The sequence below is a fragment of the Eutrigla gurnardus genome (genome assembly GCF_963514095.1).
Source record: "Eutrigla gurnardus genome assembly, chromosome: 21".
Lineage (NCBI taxonomy): Eukaryota > Metazoa > Chordata > Actinopteri > Perciformes > Triglidae > Eutrigla > Eutrigla gurnardus.
In genome coordinates, this window is record NC_139932.1 from 4,523,768 (window position 1) to 4,536,392 (window position 12,625).

At 46.8% G+C, this 12,625-nt stretch overlaps 2 protein-coding genes across 2 annotated transcripts in view; one reads left to right on the forward strand and one right to left on the reverse strand.

Moving 5' to 3' along the window:
* Window positions 1-3,430, reverse strand: part of LOC311032172 (uncharacterized protein) — a gene marked incomplete at both ends in the record, with an annotated part of 7,139 nt that extends 3,709 nt beyond the window's left edge. The window contains 3 exons of the mRNA XM_084038813.1: window positions 417-663; window positions 1,187-1,270; window positions 3,422-3,430. Of these exons, the coding sequence (XP_083894939.1) occupies window positions 417-663; window positions 1,187-1,270; window positions 3,422-3,430 (340 nt within the window). The remainder of the gene's footprint in view (window positions 1-416; window positions 664-1,186; window positions 1,271-3,421) is intronic.
* LOC311031936 (tubulin beta-1 chain-like) overlaps window positions 1-12,625 on the forward strand; it is a 131,929-nt gene that overhangs the window by 7,708 nt on the left and 111,596 nt on the right. The gene's annotated exons all lie outside the window — the stretch shown is intronic.

Below are 12,625 nucleotides of genomic sequence, written 5' to 3' on the forward strand. Positions count from 1 at the left end.
GCAAAACTTAAACAAAATTGTTGAACATTCAGTTACTTATGTCTATGTGTCAATTCCAGAATATTTTAATTTACTCTTCACTTTTCTGCACGTATCCCATACTTCATTGTTCTTGCAGTAAGCTGAGGGTACATATCACATAAGTTATAAGTTCCATTTGATACCAAAAATTGACAACTGCTTGAATAAATATCCTATTAATTTTGAAAAATGATCACCCACTGACAAAAACAGTAGCTGACCAATAGTGTAACTTCATTAGTGAATCAGTCAGTGACTTTTGCCTTCAAAGTGTTCACCACCACCTTCTTGCAATCCAGCCATAACAAAACCAGATAAACACATTGACGTCAAGACACTAATATACCATCGCAGTTATATCTATGTTAACATTCACACGACAGAAAAATACTAACCATCTATGGCAAAGCAGGCCGAAGCCTGCAGAACCTCCAGCTGCTGGAGGGCGCTTTCGAGCTTCTGCTCACACTCCAGCAGCTTTTCTTTGGTACTGGCCAGCTCTTTTTTTTTTATAATCAGGGACCTCTCATTAGCCAATCCCACCCTGGTCTTCTTTACCATGGTCCTCATTAGACCATGGCATAACACCAGGCTCTCCCTGGCCAAATCCTGGTGCTTCACACCAGGATTAGAGCATCGATACTGAAAATACCAAACAAACAATATACATATCAACCATAGAATACGAACGAGCACTTTAGACAAATTGATATTGAACGGTGACACAAAACACATCCAGCACCTGAAACAGCTACTAGATCTACAAATGTTTTCAATTACATATTCAATGACAAATCAATAATAATATGTAATTACCACAAATATCCCCTTCAATTGTAATGAATAATTATCATATCACATTTATGACACATTTACTCTTCTCACTACTATAAATTCAACACCGTAACAGGTTACAATGACATGATTCGTGCTGTAAGGCTTTAAGCCAATCACATCTAATAACTACAAACCCTTTTCCCTTGTTAGGTTTTTCTGCTATCTAATTTACCACTACATTATTTCAAATGAACTCGTAAAAATTGTGCATTTCTCCTTCATGCAGGATGACCATGTCAAATTTCAGTTTTACATGGGATTACAATCATTAAATCCTTATTTACAGAAAAACAATCACATGAATGTTAATAGCGCGTCTATTACTTACAATGTGGTACTCACACTCCTTTCGACATGCCTGAACCTCTGCATCATCGATTGTTGGAAGCTTCTCTGGAGAAGTAGCCATTGTCTGACAAACAATATAACACAAGGCACACCCGTGAACATAAACTACAAACTAAATTCAAAACACTAGAATGGTCAGTAACCAAATATAGGTACAAACAAATACAAAATAGGCTATGGTACTAAGACAAAATAAATAAATGCTAAATAAGATGTAAATTTGATAACATTAATTACAACGTTATTAATGTGATAATACTGCTGCCGAAATAAACTGTAGCCTACACCTTATGATGACAAATATATGAAAAGGAAATTATAAGTAGGCTACTTACAAATGTCCTGCTGTTGTTCACTGTCTGTTGCTCTCTGTTGCTGGTCTCACCTATTCTCATTCTCTTCTGGCGGTTAATCGCCAGATTCAAATAAAATAGGCGGTGGGCTATTTCCGGTGTTTCCGGAGGCGTAATCCAGCGCAACGAACCAATGAGAGAAATAATGGTGCGTTCCATTTACCTCGGAAGCCGGAGCTGGGAATAACGTCACGCCCGAGTTATCAGCGTTTCAGTTAGAAAGTCGGAAAAAAGTAGCCAACGGCCAAAAACGGAAGAGATACAAGATGGCTACATCTACAAAAGTTATTTTCGCGCTTGCCTTGTCTGAATATAAACACCTTCTGGACAAATATCCGGTCCTTCTGCAACCTGCAAACACGGTGGATTAAGAGAAAACACAACGTCTTTCTACGTATTTCATTGTTTACAAAAAGTATCGATCGCCCTTTGATCGGTCATCAATAACGTTACTGTTTACAAATCGGGCTTGTGTGGATCGTCTGACCCGGAGCAGATGACGGTGTTGCCAAGTAAAGGTAAACAATCGCGATCTTCAAGCTAACTTTAGCTAGCATACTACTGTTGACAAATACTACAATATCAGTTAAACTCTTACCTCAAGATCTCGCTAAAAAAGACAGCAATGCCCGCATCTCTCCAGTCGCTTCGTATCCGCACATTCAACTTTACTGCTTTAGTTTCATTGGGTAAACGCCTCACCAAGTGAGTCGTTCTCCGTTTGTTTACATCTGCTTCCGCATGAGATCACGTGACACGAATCTCACGCGATACTGTCAGCAGTGAAACATACGGTAGAAATGGAATATATTACTATTAACCTTGTTCAAACTGTTAGAAATACTTTCACTTTTTTCATTGATCCTTTCAAGGAATGGAACTGGTGATTTGTTTTCTAACAAATGTATTGTAATGTAAGGAACTGAAAAATCCTGAAGACAAACTAAACTGTAGTTTTATAAATGTAAACTGCAGTGTATAACAATTGATGTACAAATAAACCATTTCTCTTTAATCATATACATCCTAACACAAAATATTAGTGAAGTGAAAAATGTGTATTAATGGACATTCAAAACGATAATAGCAACCTATTTAAGTACTGAACAGACCTGTTGGGACCTAACCGTTAGGACTACACAATGCGGCCTACAGAAGCCTACACATGCGGCCAGGACAAAGGGACAAAGGGGATTAAAAACTACACCGCCATTTTAGTTTCACTTCTCACCCAGGTGAGAAATGTGACGTCACAACGGGCGCCCCAGGGGGTCCCCTGGAGCGGCCTGAGCTTTATAAACCGAAGCCGCCCGGAGAACGCTCTCTTATTCACTCTTACTCCGACTCCTACTCTGGCCTCTTCCAACACCACGTTGCAACGGGAGGCGACCCCCTCCCGCAGCGCACCGCTGCAACAAGAGGAACCAAGCCGGTTCCTGCCTTCCAGCTACCAGACGCTGTCTGAAGTAAGCTGACTAAATCGCCAAGCCGTGATTATATCGCCGTCCGTGGAAGAAAGAAACACGGACCGTTTTCTTTATTTGAGTTTGATCAACGAGAGGAAACCCGCTCCGCTCTCGTCTGGACGAAGCCGACTCATCACGTCCCCCGCTGACGCCGGGGACTCACGAACCACCGCCGTTACGGAACGCCGTCATCGTCTTACGCAACGATACCAGTAAGAGGCTATCAGTCTGGGCAGAGACACAAGTGATAGTGTAGGATATGCTTGTAATTCTTGTTAATGTGTTTTAAGTTCTGATCGCGGACCGCCGAGTCCGTTGGTTCATGTGCTGCTGTATTTGAATACTGATGTGTACCACGCAGCTGGGTTGATTTCTGTAACGGTGTTTCCGACTTACCTCCGCCATATTCGCGAGCTCAGAAAGCCTCTACTATCAGTTAAAAGACCGGTCTCGCGGAATAAACGCCAGTTCATTCACGCGAGCCCGTGTGATAACGGCACGCTTTCTGTCCCTCCGAATATCGCTCGCGCATCCTCTCTCTCTTTGTTCGTGTCCCGCTAACACACACACACATACACGCCGCACACACGTGTCCTAAGCCAGCTGTTCCCGGCGGGCGCTAGGGACATAGCTACATCTGGTGGCTACATACGGCTATCTCTCTCTCTCTCTCGCTACTCCGTCAGACCTCAGTGGCTCCGCCCCTGACCACTGCGAGGAATAGCTCCACCTCTCTCTCTCTCTCGCTACATCTGGTGGCCGCCCATAGCCATCTCTCCCTCTCTCTCTCTCCCTCTCTCTCGACACGCACGCACACACACACATGCACGCGCACATCTTTTCCCTGATCCCAGGGTGGTGCCCCGTTTATTCATGATTATATCATGATAATATATTAAATATAATTATTAATACCGATAATCATATTGATATTAATAATTAACTGTTGATAACCAAATCTGCTCCTGCTACAACCCCAACATAAATGACGCCCCGTGTGAGGCCTTCTTAAACCAGCTTTATCCAGAGATTTATGCACAATAACCTGAGAATTATAGTAATAATAACAATAATAGGAATTGTTGTTATTGATATCATTGTTTAGAAATCGATGTTCAAGGATCGATTTGTTTGCTCCCTGTTACTATTTGCCAAGCAAATACAGTCGAGGGTTGCATATGCATGTTGTGATTAGCCATTTATTGTTTGACAACAATACTAACAAACACAGGGTTAGGGATACTAAGACGCGTTATAACACTGTTATTACTCACCAGAGGTGCTAGAGACACCTCATTGACAGTCCACAGGCTGTAGAAGAGTACTAACATTTCCATTGTAAGTCACAGGTCGACGCAGCTCACCTGTGCACCCACATCAGTATAACAACAAATACATTCTTTTTTTCTTGCGATTAGCACCGAACAAGTAAAGCCACCGTATTCTCCCTTTTCTAGAAGTAGAGCAGAGAATAGAGCCACAGAGTGCACCGACTCTGTGAACGTTGAAATTGTACCTTGCTATTTCCACCACGGGTTCTAGCTCGAGTTAAAATTTCAAAATAATTCCCTAACTGTTCCTGCCGTGCATTTCAGTTAGCGTGCCTTTGGCAAAGAATTAAGTAAGCAGCCTACAGTAAGTCTGAGTTGCTGTATAGAATCATTAGAGCGTGAAGCTGACCTCTCTAAAAGAGAACCGCCAGTCACCTTATCAGGTGATTTGCATAACCCCCCTCCTTTCTCTCCAGACACAATGGAGAACTTTTGTGAACAGTTCATCTCATCTGTGGCACAGAGCCTTCAGACAGGCTACTCTGAGTTTTTGCAGAAACTAAATCTCAGTGAGTGCCAAGAGGAGATCAACGTGTTACTGAACAGCAGATCTGATGAAGTAACATCATCCAAGGGTCCATTGTTAAAATGCTTGCTACTGACTTTCTACAAACAAACCTGTCTCTTGGTTCAGAGTAAATCTGCCCTAGAGAAAAAAGTGGTAGCACTAGAGGAGCAAAGTGCTTGTCACCTCCACGACGCTCAAGCAGCAGACATGAGAGCCATGCGTTATTTAGATGTCCTGCACACCACAGAGTCCCAGTTTTTGTCCTACAAGAACAGGTGGTCGAAGTCTAAACCAGAATGTCCTCCCTCAGCCGACTCGGCCAGTCAGTGTGATTCAGGCTTCTCCGACTCCCACTCTTTTTGTAGTGAAAATACGACTCCCCCGCCATGCAGAAGATGGGAACAGTTACCAGCGGACACAAAGTCCTTAAGACAAACTCCACTGAGAGATAGCGGTAACGGCTACGCAGCTTCCCATTGCTCCGACACAGACAGCGAAGAAACCAGCAGCGGAACTTACACACGTTCTCCTCCAAAATCTTCCTATCTTTGGAACAAACCTGTAATTTGCGACGCGCCTCCTCAACCTAGCTTAGTCTCGCCTTCACCAGAAAGGACGCCACAGCGCTTCCGCTTTGAAGAGCTTGAGAGCATGGCTAAAGATATTCAACATTTTGATCCCGACAACTCGAACCATAATATTGACGAATATTTGAGAGAGTTAGACAGACTCCTGATTGACCTCCCCCATGCCTCCTCACGGGAGAAGCTCAGACTAGTCGGGAAGACCACAACCAGACATGTCCGCAGTTTCATAGGAACACTTGCACCCAGAACCCAGGACCGATACACCAGACTTTGTGCAGCACTCCGGAAGGAGTATAGCCGGGACTGGGATCCCGCCGCCGCTACGATCAGTGCCCTCACCGTCGTACATGAGGAGCAGGAATCACCCACGGAGTACTATTGGCGCTTCAGGGCCGCCTATGCTCAGGGCCGTAACTCCCCAGGAGTGGAGGAAGAGCCTGCCTTCAAGGCCCTCTTCCTGCATAACCTACACGAAAGTGTGCGCTACGATGCCACCATACACTTCAGGACACATCGACTCTCCATGCAAGAGATTCGTAATTACGCACAGATGGCTTGGGAAACCCACTTAGCGCGCAAACTTAAAAGCCAGCCCGCTAACTTCGACACATCTGCGTCCGAAACGTCTGCCGCCTTAAAGCATAGCCCTCATAACAGTGCGAAAGGGGGTGAGCGGCCAGCACGCCCCAGGAATCAGACAAAACCAAGGAACGAGACTAACTCCCAAACATCCGCCGCCTTAAAGCAGAGCCCTCATAACAGCGCGAAAGGGGGTGAGCGGCCAGCACGCCCCTGGAATCAGACAAACTCCCAAACTGACGAAGATAGGGATCTGTGCGACCCGATCGAGAAGCTGATAAAAACGATAGGGCTATGGCGTGACTCAACCCAACCATCACTAAACTCCCCCCAGAAGCCTGGTAAGAGACGGCGTGGGGATACTGAGCATCACCGACATGCCCACCAACTGCGTCGAGATGGGCATTCACACAGAAGTAGTAGGAAGCCCTACTCCGAAATTCTGTCCCAGTCACGTGAACCAGCAGTGTACAAACATGACAACTCAGATAATGACAGCGCCTCTGACATTTCCTCTGTTTCTGGCTACATGGAGCGTTACAGCCCTGAGCCACAACATAGTAAATATGGCTAACTTAAATCTTCTCCAGGAGTAAACCAAACGACCACTAACCCCTTCTCCTTTTCCTCGCTTTCCTTTTCCTCCTTCGTTCCGTTTTCATAGTTGGGGTGTGTCCTGTTTGAAACTACCTGAGTGTAATGATAATGTTGATGTTTGTGAAAATTGTGTCTTAGCAGATGTTTGATATAGGTTAGATGGTTAGAAATCTCTGCCCAGACCGTAGAAATCTCTGCCCAGACCTTGCCTCAATCTCTGCCCAGACAATGCCTCCATCAAAGTCATGGACTTTAACCTGAATGAACTGTTTAACCTCTTTTCCATGGAATATACAGACTGTTTGGACTCCCACGTGTTTCAAGGAATACATGGACGGTTCGGCCCTTATGTTGCTCCGAAGGTTGCGTCCCACACCTCAACCTTCAGACCAAAAGGGGGACTGTTGGGACCTAACCGTTAGGACTACACAATGCGGCCTACAGAAGCCTACACATGCGGCCAGGACAAAGGGACAAAGGGGATTAAAAACTACACCGCCATTTTAGTTTCACTTCTCACCCAGGTGAGGAATCTGACGTCACAACGGGCGCCCCAGGGGGTCCCCTGGAGCGGCCTGAGCTTTATAAACCGAAGCCGCCCGGAGAACGCTCTCTTATTCACTCTTACTCCGACTCCTACTCTGGCCTCTTCCAACACCACGTTGCAACGGGAGGCGACCCCCTCCCGCAGCGCACCGCTGCAACAAGAGGAACCAAGCCGGTTCCTGCCTTCCAGCTACCAGACGCTGTCTGAAGTAAGCTGACTAAATCGCCAAGCCGTGATTATATCGCCGTCCGTGGAAGAAAGAAACACGGACCGTTTTCTTTATTTGAGTTTGATCAACGAGAGGAAACCCGCTCCGCTCTCGTCTGGACGAAGCCGACTCATCACGTCCCCCGCTGACGCCGGGGACTCACGAACCACCGCCGTTACGGAACGCCGTCATCGTCTTACGCAACGATACCAGTAAGAGGCTATCAGTCTGGGCAGAGACACAAGTGATAGTGTAGGATATGCTTGTAATTCTTGTTAATGTGTTTTAAGTTCTGATCGCGGACCGCCGAGTCCGTTGGTTCATGTGCTGCTGTATTTGAATACTGATGTGTACCACGCAGCTGGGTTGATTTCTGTAACAGTGTTTCCGACTAACCTCCGCCATATTCGCGAGCTCAGAAAGCCTCTACTATCAGTTAAAAGACCGGTCTCGCGGAATAAACGCCAGTTCATTCACGCGAGCCCGTGTGATAACGGCACGCTTTCTGTCCCTCCGAATATCGCTCGCGCATCCTCTCTCTCTTTGTTCGTGTCCCGCTAACACACACACACATACACGCCGCACACACGTGTCCTAAGCCAGCTGTTCCCGGCGGGCGCTAGGGACATAGCTACATCTGGTGGCTACATACGGCTATCTCTCTCTCTCTCTCGCTACTCCGTCAGACCTCAGTGGCTCCGCCCCTGACCGCTGCGAGGAATAGCTCCACCTCTCTCTCTCTCTCTCTCGCTACATCTGGTGGCCGCCCATAGCCATCTCTCCCTCTCTCTCTCTCCCTCTCTCTCGACACGCACGCACACACACACACGCACATGCACACGCACGCGCACACACACACACACATCCTTTGTTTAAGCTTAGCTTTGTGTGTTAGGTAGTAGGTAGGTAATAAGGCTTTGTTAATTGCAGTGTTATTGATTGTGATCATTATTACTGATTTTGATAAATCTTATTATATTATAACTAGCGGTCTCTTGTGCTTGTTGTGTATATGTCACTGGATAACAGCAGGTTGTGAAGGCTAGTGCTTGAATTTCACGCCTTTTAATTGTTCGATTGGTTTTGTACTCCTATGCCAATGAGCACGATGATTGGCATGTGAGTATAAAACCTTCATATTGAGACTGAATACAGTTTTAGGTTATCTTTTCCCTGATCCCAGGGTAGTGCCCCGTTTATTCATGATTATATCATGATAATATATTAAATATAATTATTAATACCGATAATCATATTGATATTAATAATTAACTGTTGATAACCAAATCTGCTCCTGCTACAACCCCAACAGACCTATCCAAACTGTTGTTCATTCAAGTGCTGCTCTGTGTCAACACATGATCGCTGTTCTCTTTTTTGACAAAACTGAGTGACTAAACATTGATATCAACCTTCTAACTATTGTAAACATACATTTAAATGCCCATCTCACAGAAACTTGCATTAAATGAAATATTTAACCTAAAGCTACACACAGACACACACACTTAGAAATCACACATCAATAATCACGCTTGCAACCTCCCTTTATTTATTTACAGTATTACATAATAATTAAAAAACAGGATCTAAAAACACATTCAATACCAAAAATGACTTCCGACTTTGATGTTCACACTATTTGCAATTTTCACATGAATTTACATTCTGCACAGAAGACAAAATTTCTACATCAGTGTCCATTGTCCAATCTAGTTCAAACTTCAGTGTCCATTGTCCAATCTAGTTCAAACTTGTCAAGTTTCATAAGTGTCCCACCCTGAACGCGTCTACACTGCAATATTGACTCACAATCAGAGCGCCACCTAATGGAACCATGAAATGTGACTGATTTTATGCCATTTTTCTGAGTAACAGCCCGCCCTTTAGGTTGGGCGTACGTGCATGAAATATTTTTTGCTAGGTAGACTATGTGGAGATGTACAAAAATCCTCTTGGACCCACTGCCTAAAGTCAACATGAAGTGGGCAAAAACAATGTTTTAAACCCACTGTGTAACTCACTCATTCCTCTCACTCACTAATCCGTGCAGAGCGGACACACACACAGGCAGCAACCACTAGGGGGAGGCAGAGGTCTATCAGTGAGACATGGAGAAGGTTGTCAGCTCTGTGACTGTAAACAGACGGTGAATGGAAGGAGCTTCTGTCTCTGTTTAATGCAGTTCCAGTCTGCTTTCCACCAGATCAACCGTCATAAAACTTTCCACACCTGCTAATGACTTTATACATTGTCTAATCTGTTCCAAATTTTACATGCACCTCAGACAGCTTTCAGTTGAACCTTCGCCATAAACATCAAAACTATTATAACTATTATAAACACGGTCCCAGTGTCGTGGAACTTTGCACCCCAGTCGAGCACGACAACTTCAATCATCTGATATGGTGATTGATGCGACGATTCAGGCAAGGGACGACCGGCTGCGTGGCAATGGCCGGGGACGACGCGCACCGTGGCGGTGGCCGGGGACGACCCACGCCGTGGCGGTGGCCGGGGACGACAGACGCCAGCCGTGGCGGTGGCCGGGGACGACCCGCGCCGTGGTGGTGGCCGGGGACGACTGGCAACGTGGCGGTTGCCGGGGACGACCCGCCCCGTGGCGGTGGCAAGGCCAGGCGGTCCGTCACGTCAGGCGGCCGTAGCACTAACCGAGTTACGTGCCATGCGAGGGCCCGTTATCACTGCTCGCAGTTTTAATTATCCTTATCTGTTACAGCCCCAGTGCTGTAATGCTCTGGGTGTGTTTCTTGTATTGTGTTTTTTCTTTCACCCCCTCAGGTGACGCCCTCGTCCTCCCCCTCCTCCTTGTGGGTGGGTGTGTGTGGATCGCACACCTGAAGCTGCGTCACAATTAGGTTGTGTATAAAAGAGGCTGTGGATGTCATTGAACGGAGGCCTGTGACGGAGAGAGGAGAGAGCTGATCTCCAGAAGCCCGAGAGCCAGAGCTACGGCGTAGTGTGTTCTTGCTGCGACTCAGAGCTGTCTGAGCTTGATACTACTTCTATTTTGTGGGCAATAAAGCCGTTTTTGTTCTACATTCTTGCTACCGTTTCCTTTGTTTCCTTTACGTCCCGTTTCTTATTTACTATGTTACTCCCGTCATCCCCTAGCCCTACCGGGACGTAACATATTTGGGGGCTCGTCCGGGATAGTTTAGGAGCCGGAGAAAACTGGAAGCGTTTTTCACCCACAGTCTGTGGTGGTGAGTAGTGCTGGTCGTCCGGTGTGTCATTTGTTTTGCCATTTCAACTGTGCATGTAACTGCTCCTCAGGTGAGATTAGGGGAGTGTCCAGCCTGGTTGTTCACCAGCCTTTCCATCGGGCACTCTTTTGTTATTTTGTCTTTTTTATTTTCGGAGTAATCCTGGGCGGGGATAACATTCCCTGTCGGAGGCAGGCGTTTCAGGGCCTCGGCCGCTGATAGTTAGTCTTTAAAGTCGCCTCGAGCCCGGCACGCTCCAGAAGATATACAGGTAAAGTCAAAATAGGTAGGATCTGAGGAGTTGGTTCTCGCGCAGTTGGACAGGTAAGGATTGTGTGTGTGGTGTCGGACGTCAGTAGCCTACTGGATTTTGTTTTAGCGATCGCGACCCGCTGTAATTTGTTTGAGGAGCGTGCTGCTCTGAACTAGCCGGTGGCTAGGTGTTTTTTGTTGTTCGTTTAAATAGTGAGTATGGCGACATTTGTGTTGGATGAGTTCGTGGCTAATCCCAAGGTGGAGAAGCTCGAGCTGTGTAAAAAACGCGATTTGTTCGAGATAGCGGCGAAATATGAATTGCCGGTTTCAACGGCGTGGGTGAAGGGAGAGCTTAAAGCGTCTGTTCTTACCCGATTAGTGGAGCAAGGTGGTACCTGGGTCGGATCCTCCTAGCTTGGCCGCCGGCGAGGACCGTTCCAGCTCGCCAGAGCTCCCGGCCGTCGGCCGCTCCGTTCCTCGGCTGGGGGAGGCGGCACGGTCAAGTCCAGTAAATCCTACTCCTGAGGTAGGGCGAGTTGGGCCGGAGCTGAAGCCGTTCACTTTGCCTCGGTTTGAACCACTCTCGGTTGAGTCAACTCCCGGTTCGAAGGTAGATGCTCGGCTAAAGCTCCGGATAGCTCGTCTTCAGTTAGACCAGCAGGAGAGGAGGGAAGAACGGGAGTTTCAGCTCCGTAAGGAGTTGGAGCTCAGGCGTTTAGAGGCTGACACTGCGGTTAAAATGCGCCAACTGGAGCTGCAGAAGGAGACGGTCAGTTCTCCGGGTAGTGTCCGCTCATCAAATCATCCTTTCGACGTGAGTAGGAATATTTTGTTGGTTCCCCCGTTTCGTGAGAGTGAGGTTGAGTCTTACTTAACTGCGTTTGAGCGTCTCGCCGGTGCTTTACACTGGCCGAAGGATGTGTGGGCTATATTACTCCAGTGTAAGCTAACAGGAAAAGCTCAGGAGGCTTGTGCTTCTCTATCCGTGGAGGATGGTCTTAACTTTGACAAAGTCAAAAGCGCAATTCTACGTGTGTATGAACTCGTGCCTGAGGCGTATAGACAGAGGTTTAGAAACCTCAGAAAAACATCTAGCCAGACATACGCTGATTTCGGGAGGGAGAAGGTGCTTCTGTTTGACCGCTGGTGTTCTGCGTGCAAGGCTGACGATCTGAAATCTCTACGTGAACTTATGTTGATAGAGGAACTTAAGAATTGTTTGCCAGACCGTATTGTTGTTTATTTGAACGAGCAAAAGGTGGCCACTCTGCAGCAGGCCGCGTATTTTGCTGATGAGTTTGCTCTTACCCATAAACCGGCGTTTGTAAAACAGTATGTCCCTAGTGCGGCTCTCAGAACTCCAACTGATGTGCCGGGGACGGGAACCTCTGTGACGCGGGCGGTAGCGGGTAATTCAGAAAAGTTGTGTTTTTTTTGTCATAAACCTGGTCATGTGGTGGCTGACTGCCAGTCCCTGAAGCGTAAACGTCAGGCGTCGGGGGCGGGGCAGCCCAAAGGTGTTGGGCTCATTAAAACAGCCCCCGTGGTGGAGCTGCCTAATGCTTTAGGTGTGCCTGATGAGTGTTTTAAACCATTCATTTTCCCAGCTCATGTTTCCCTCACAGGAAAAGCTGAGGACCAGCGTCCTGTCACCGTGCTGCGGGACACTGCTTGCTCACAGTCCCTCATCCTCTCAAAGGTGCTGCCTTTGGGTGCCGAGTCGGCCTGCGATGTGAGTGCGGTGGTCAGAGGAATTGAGAT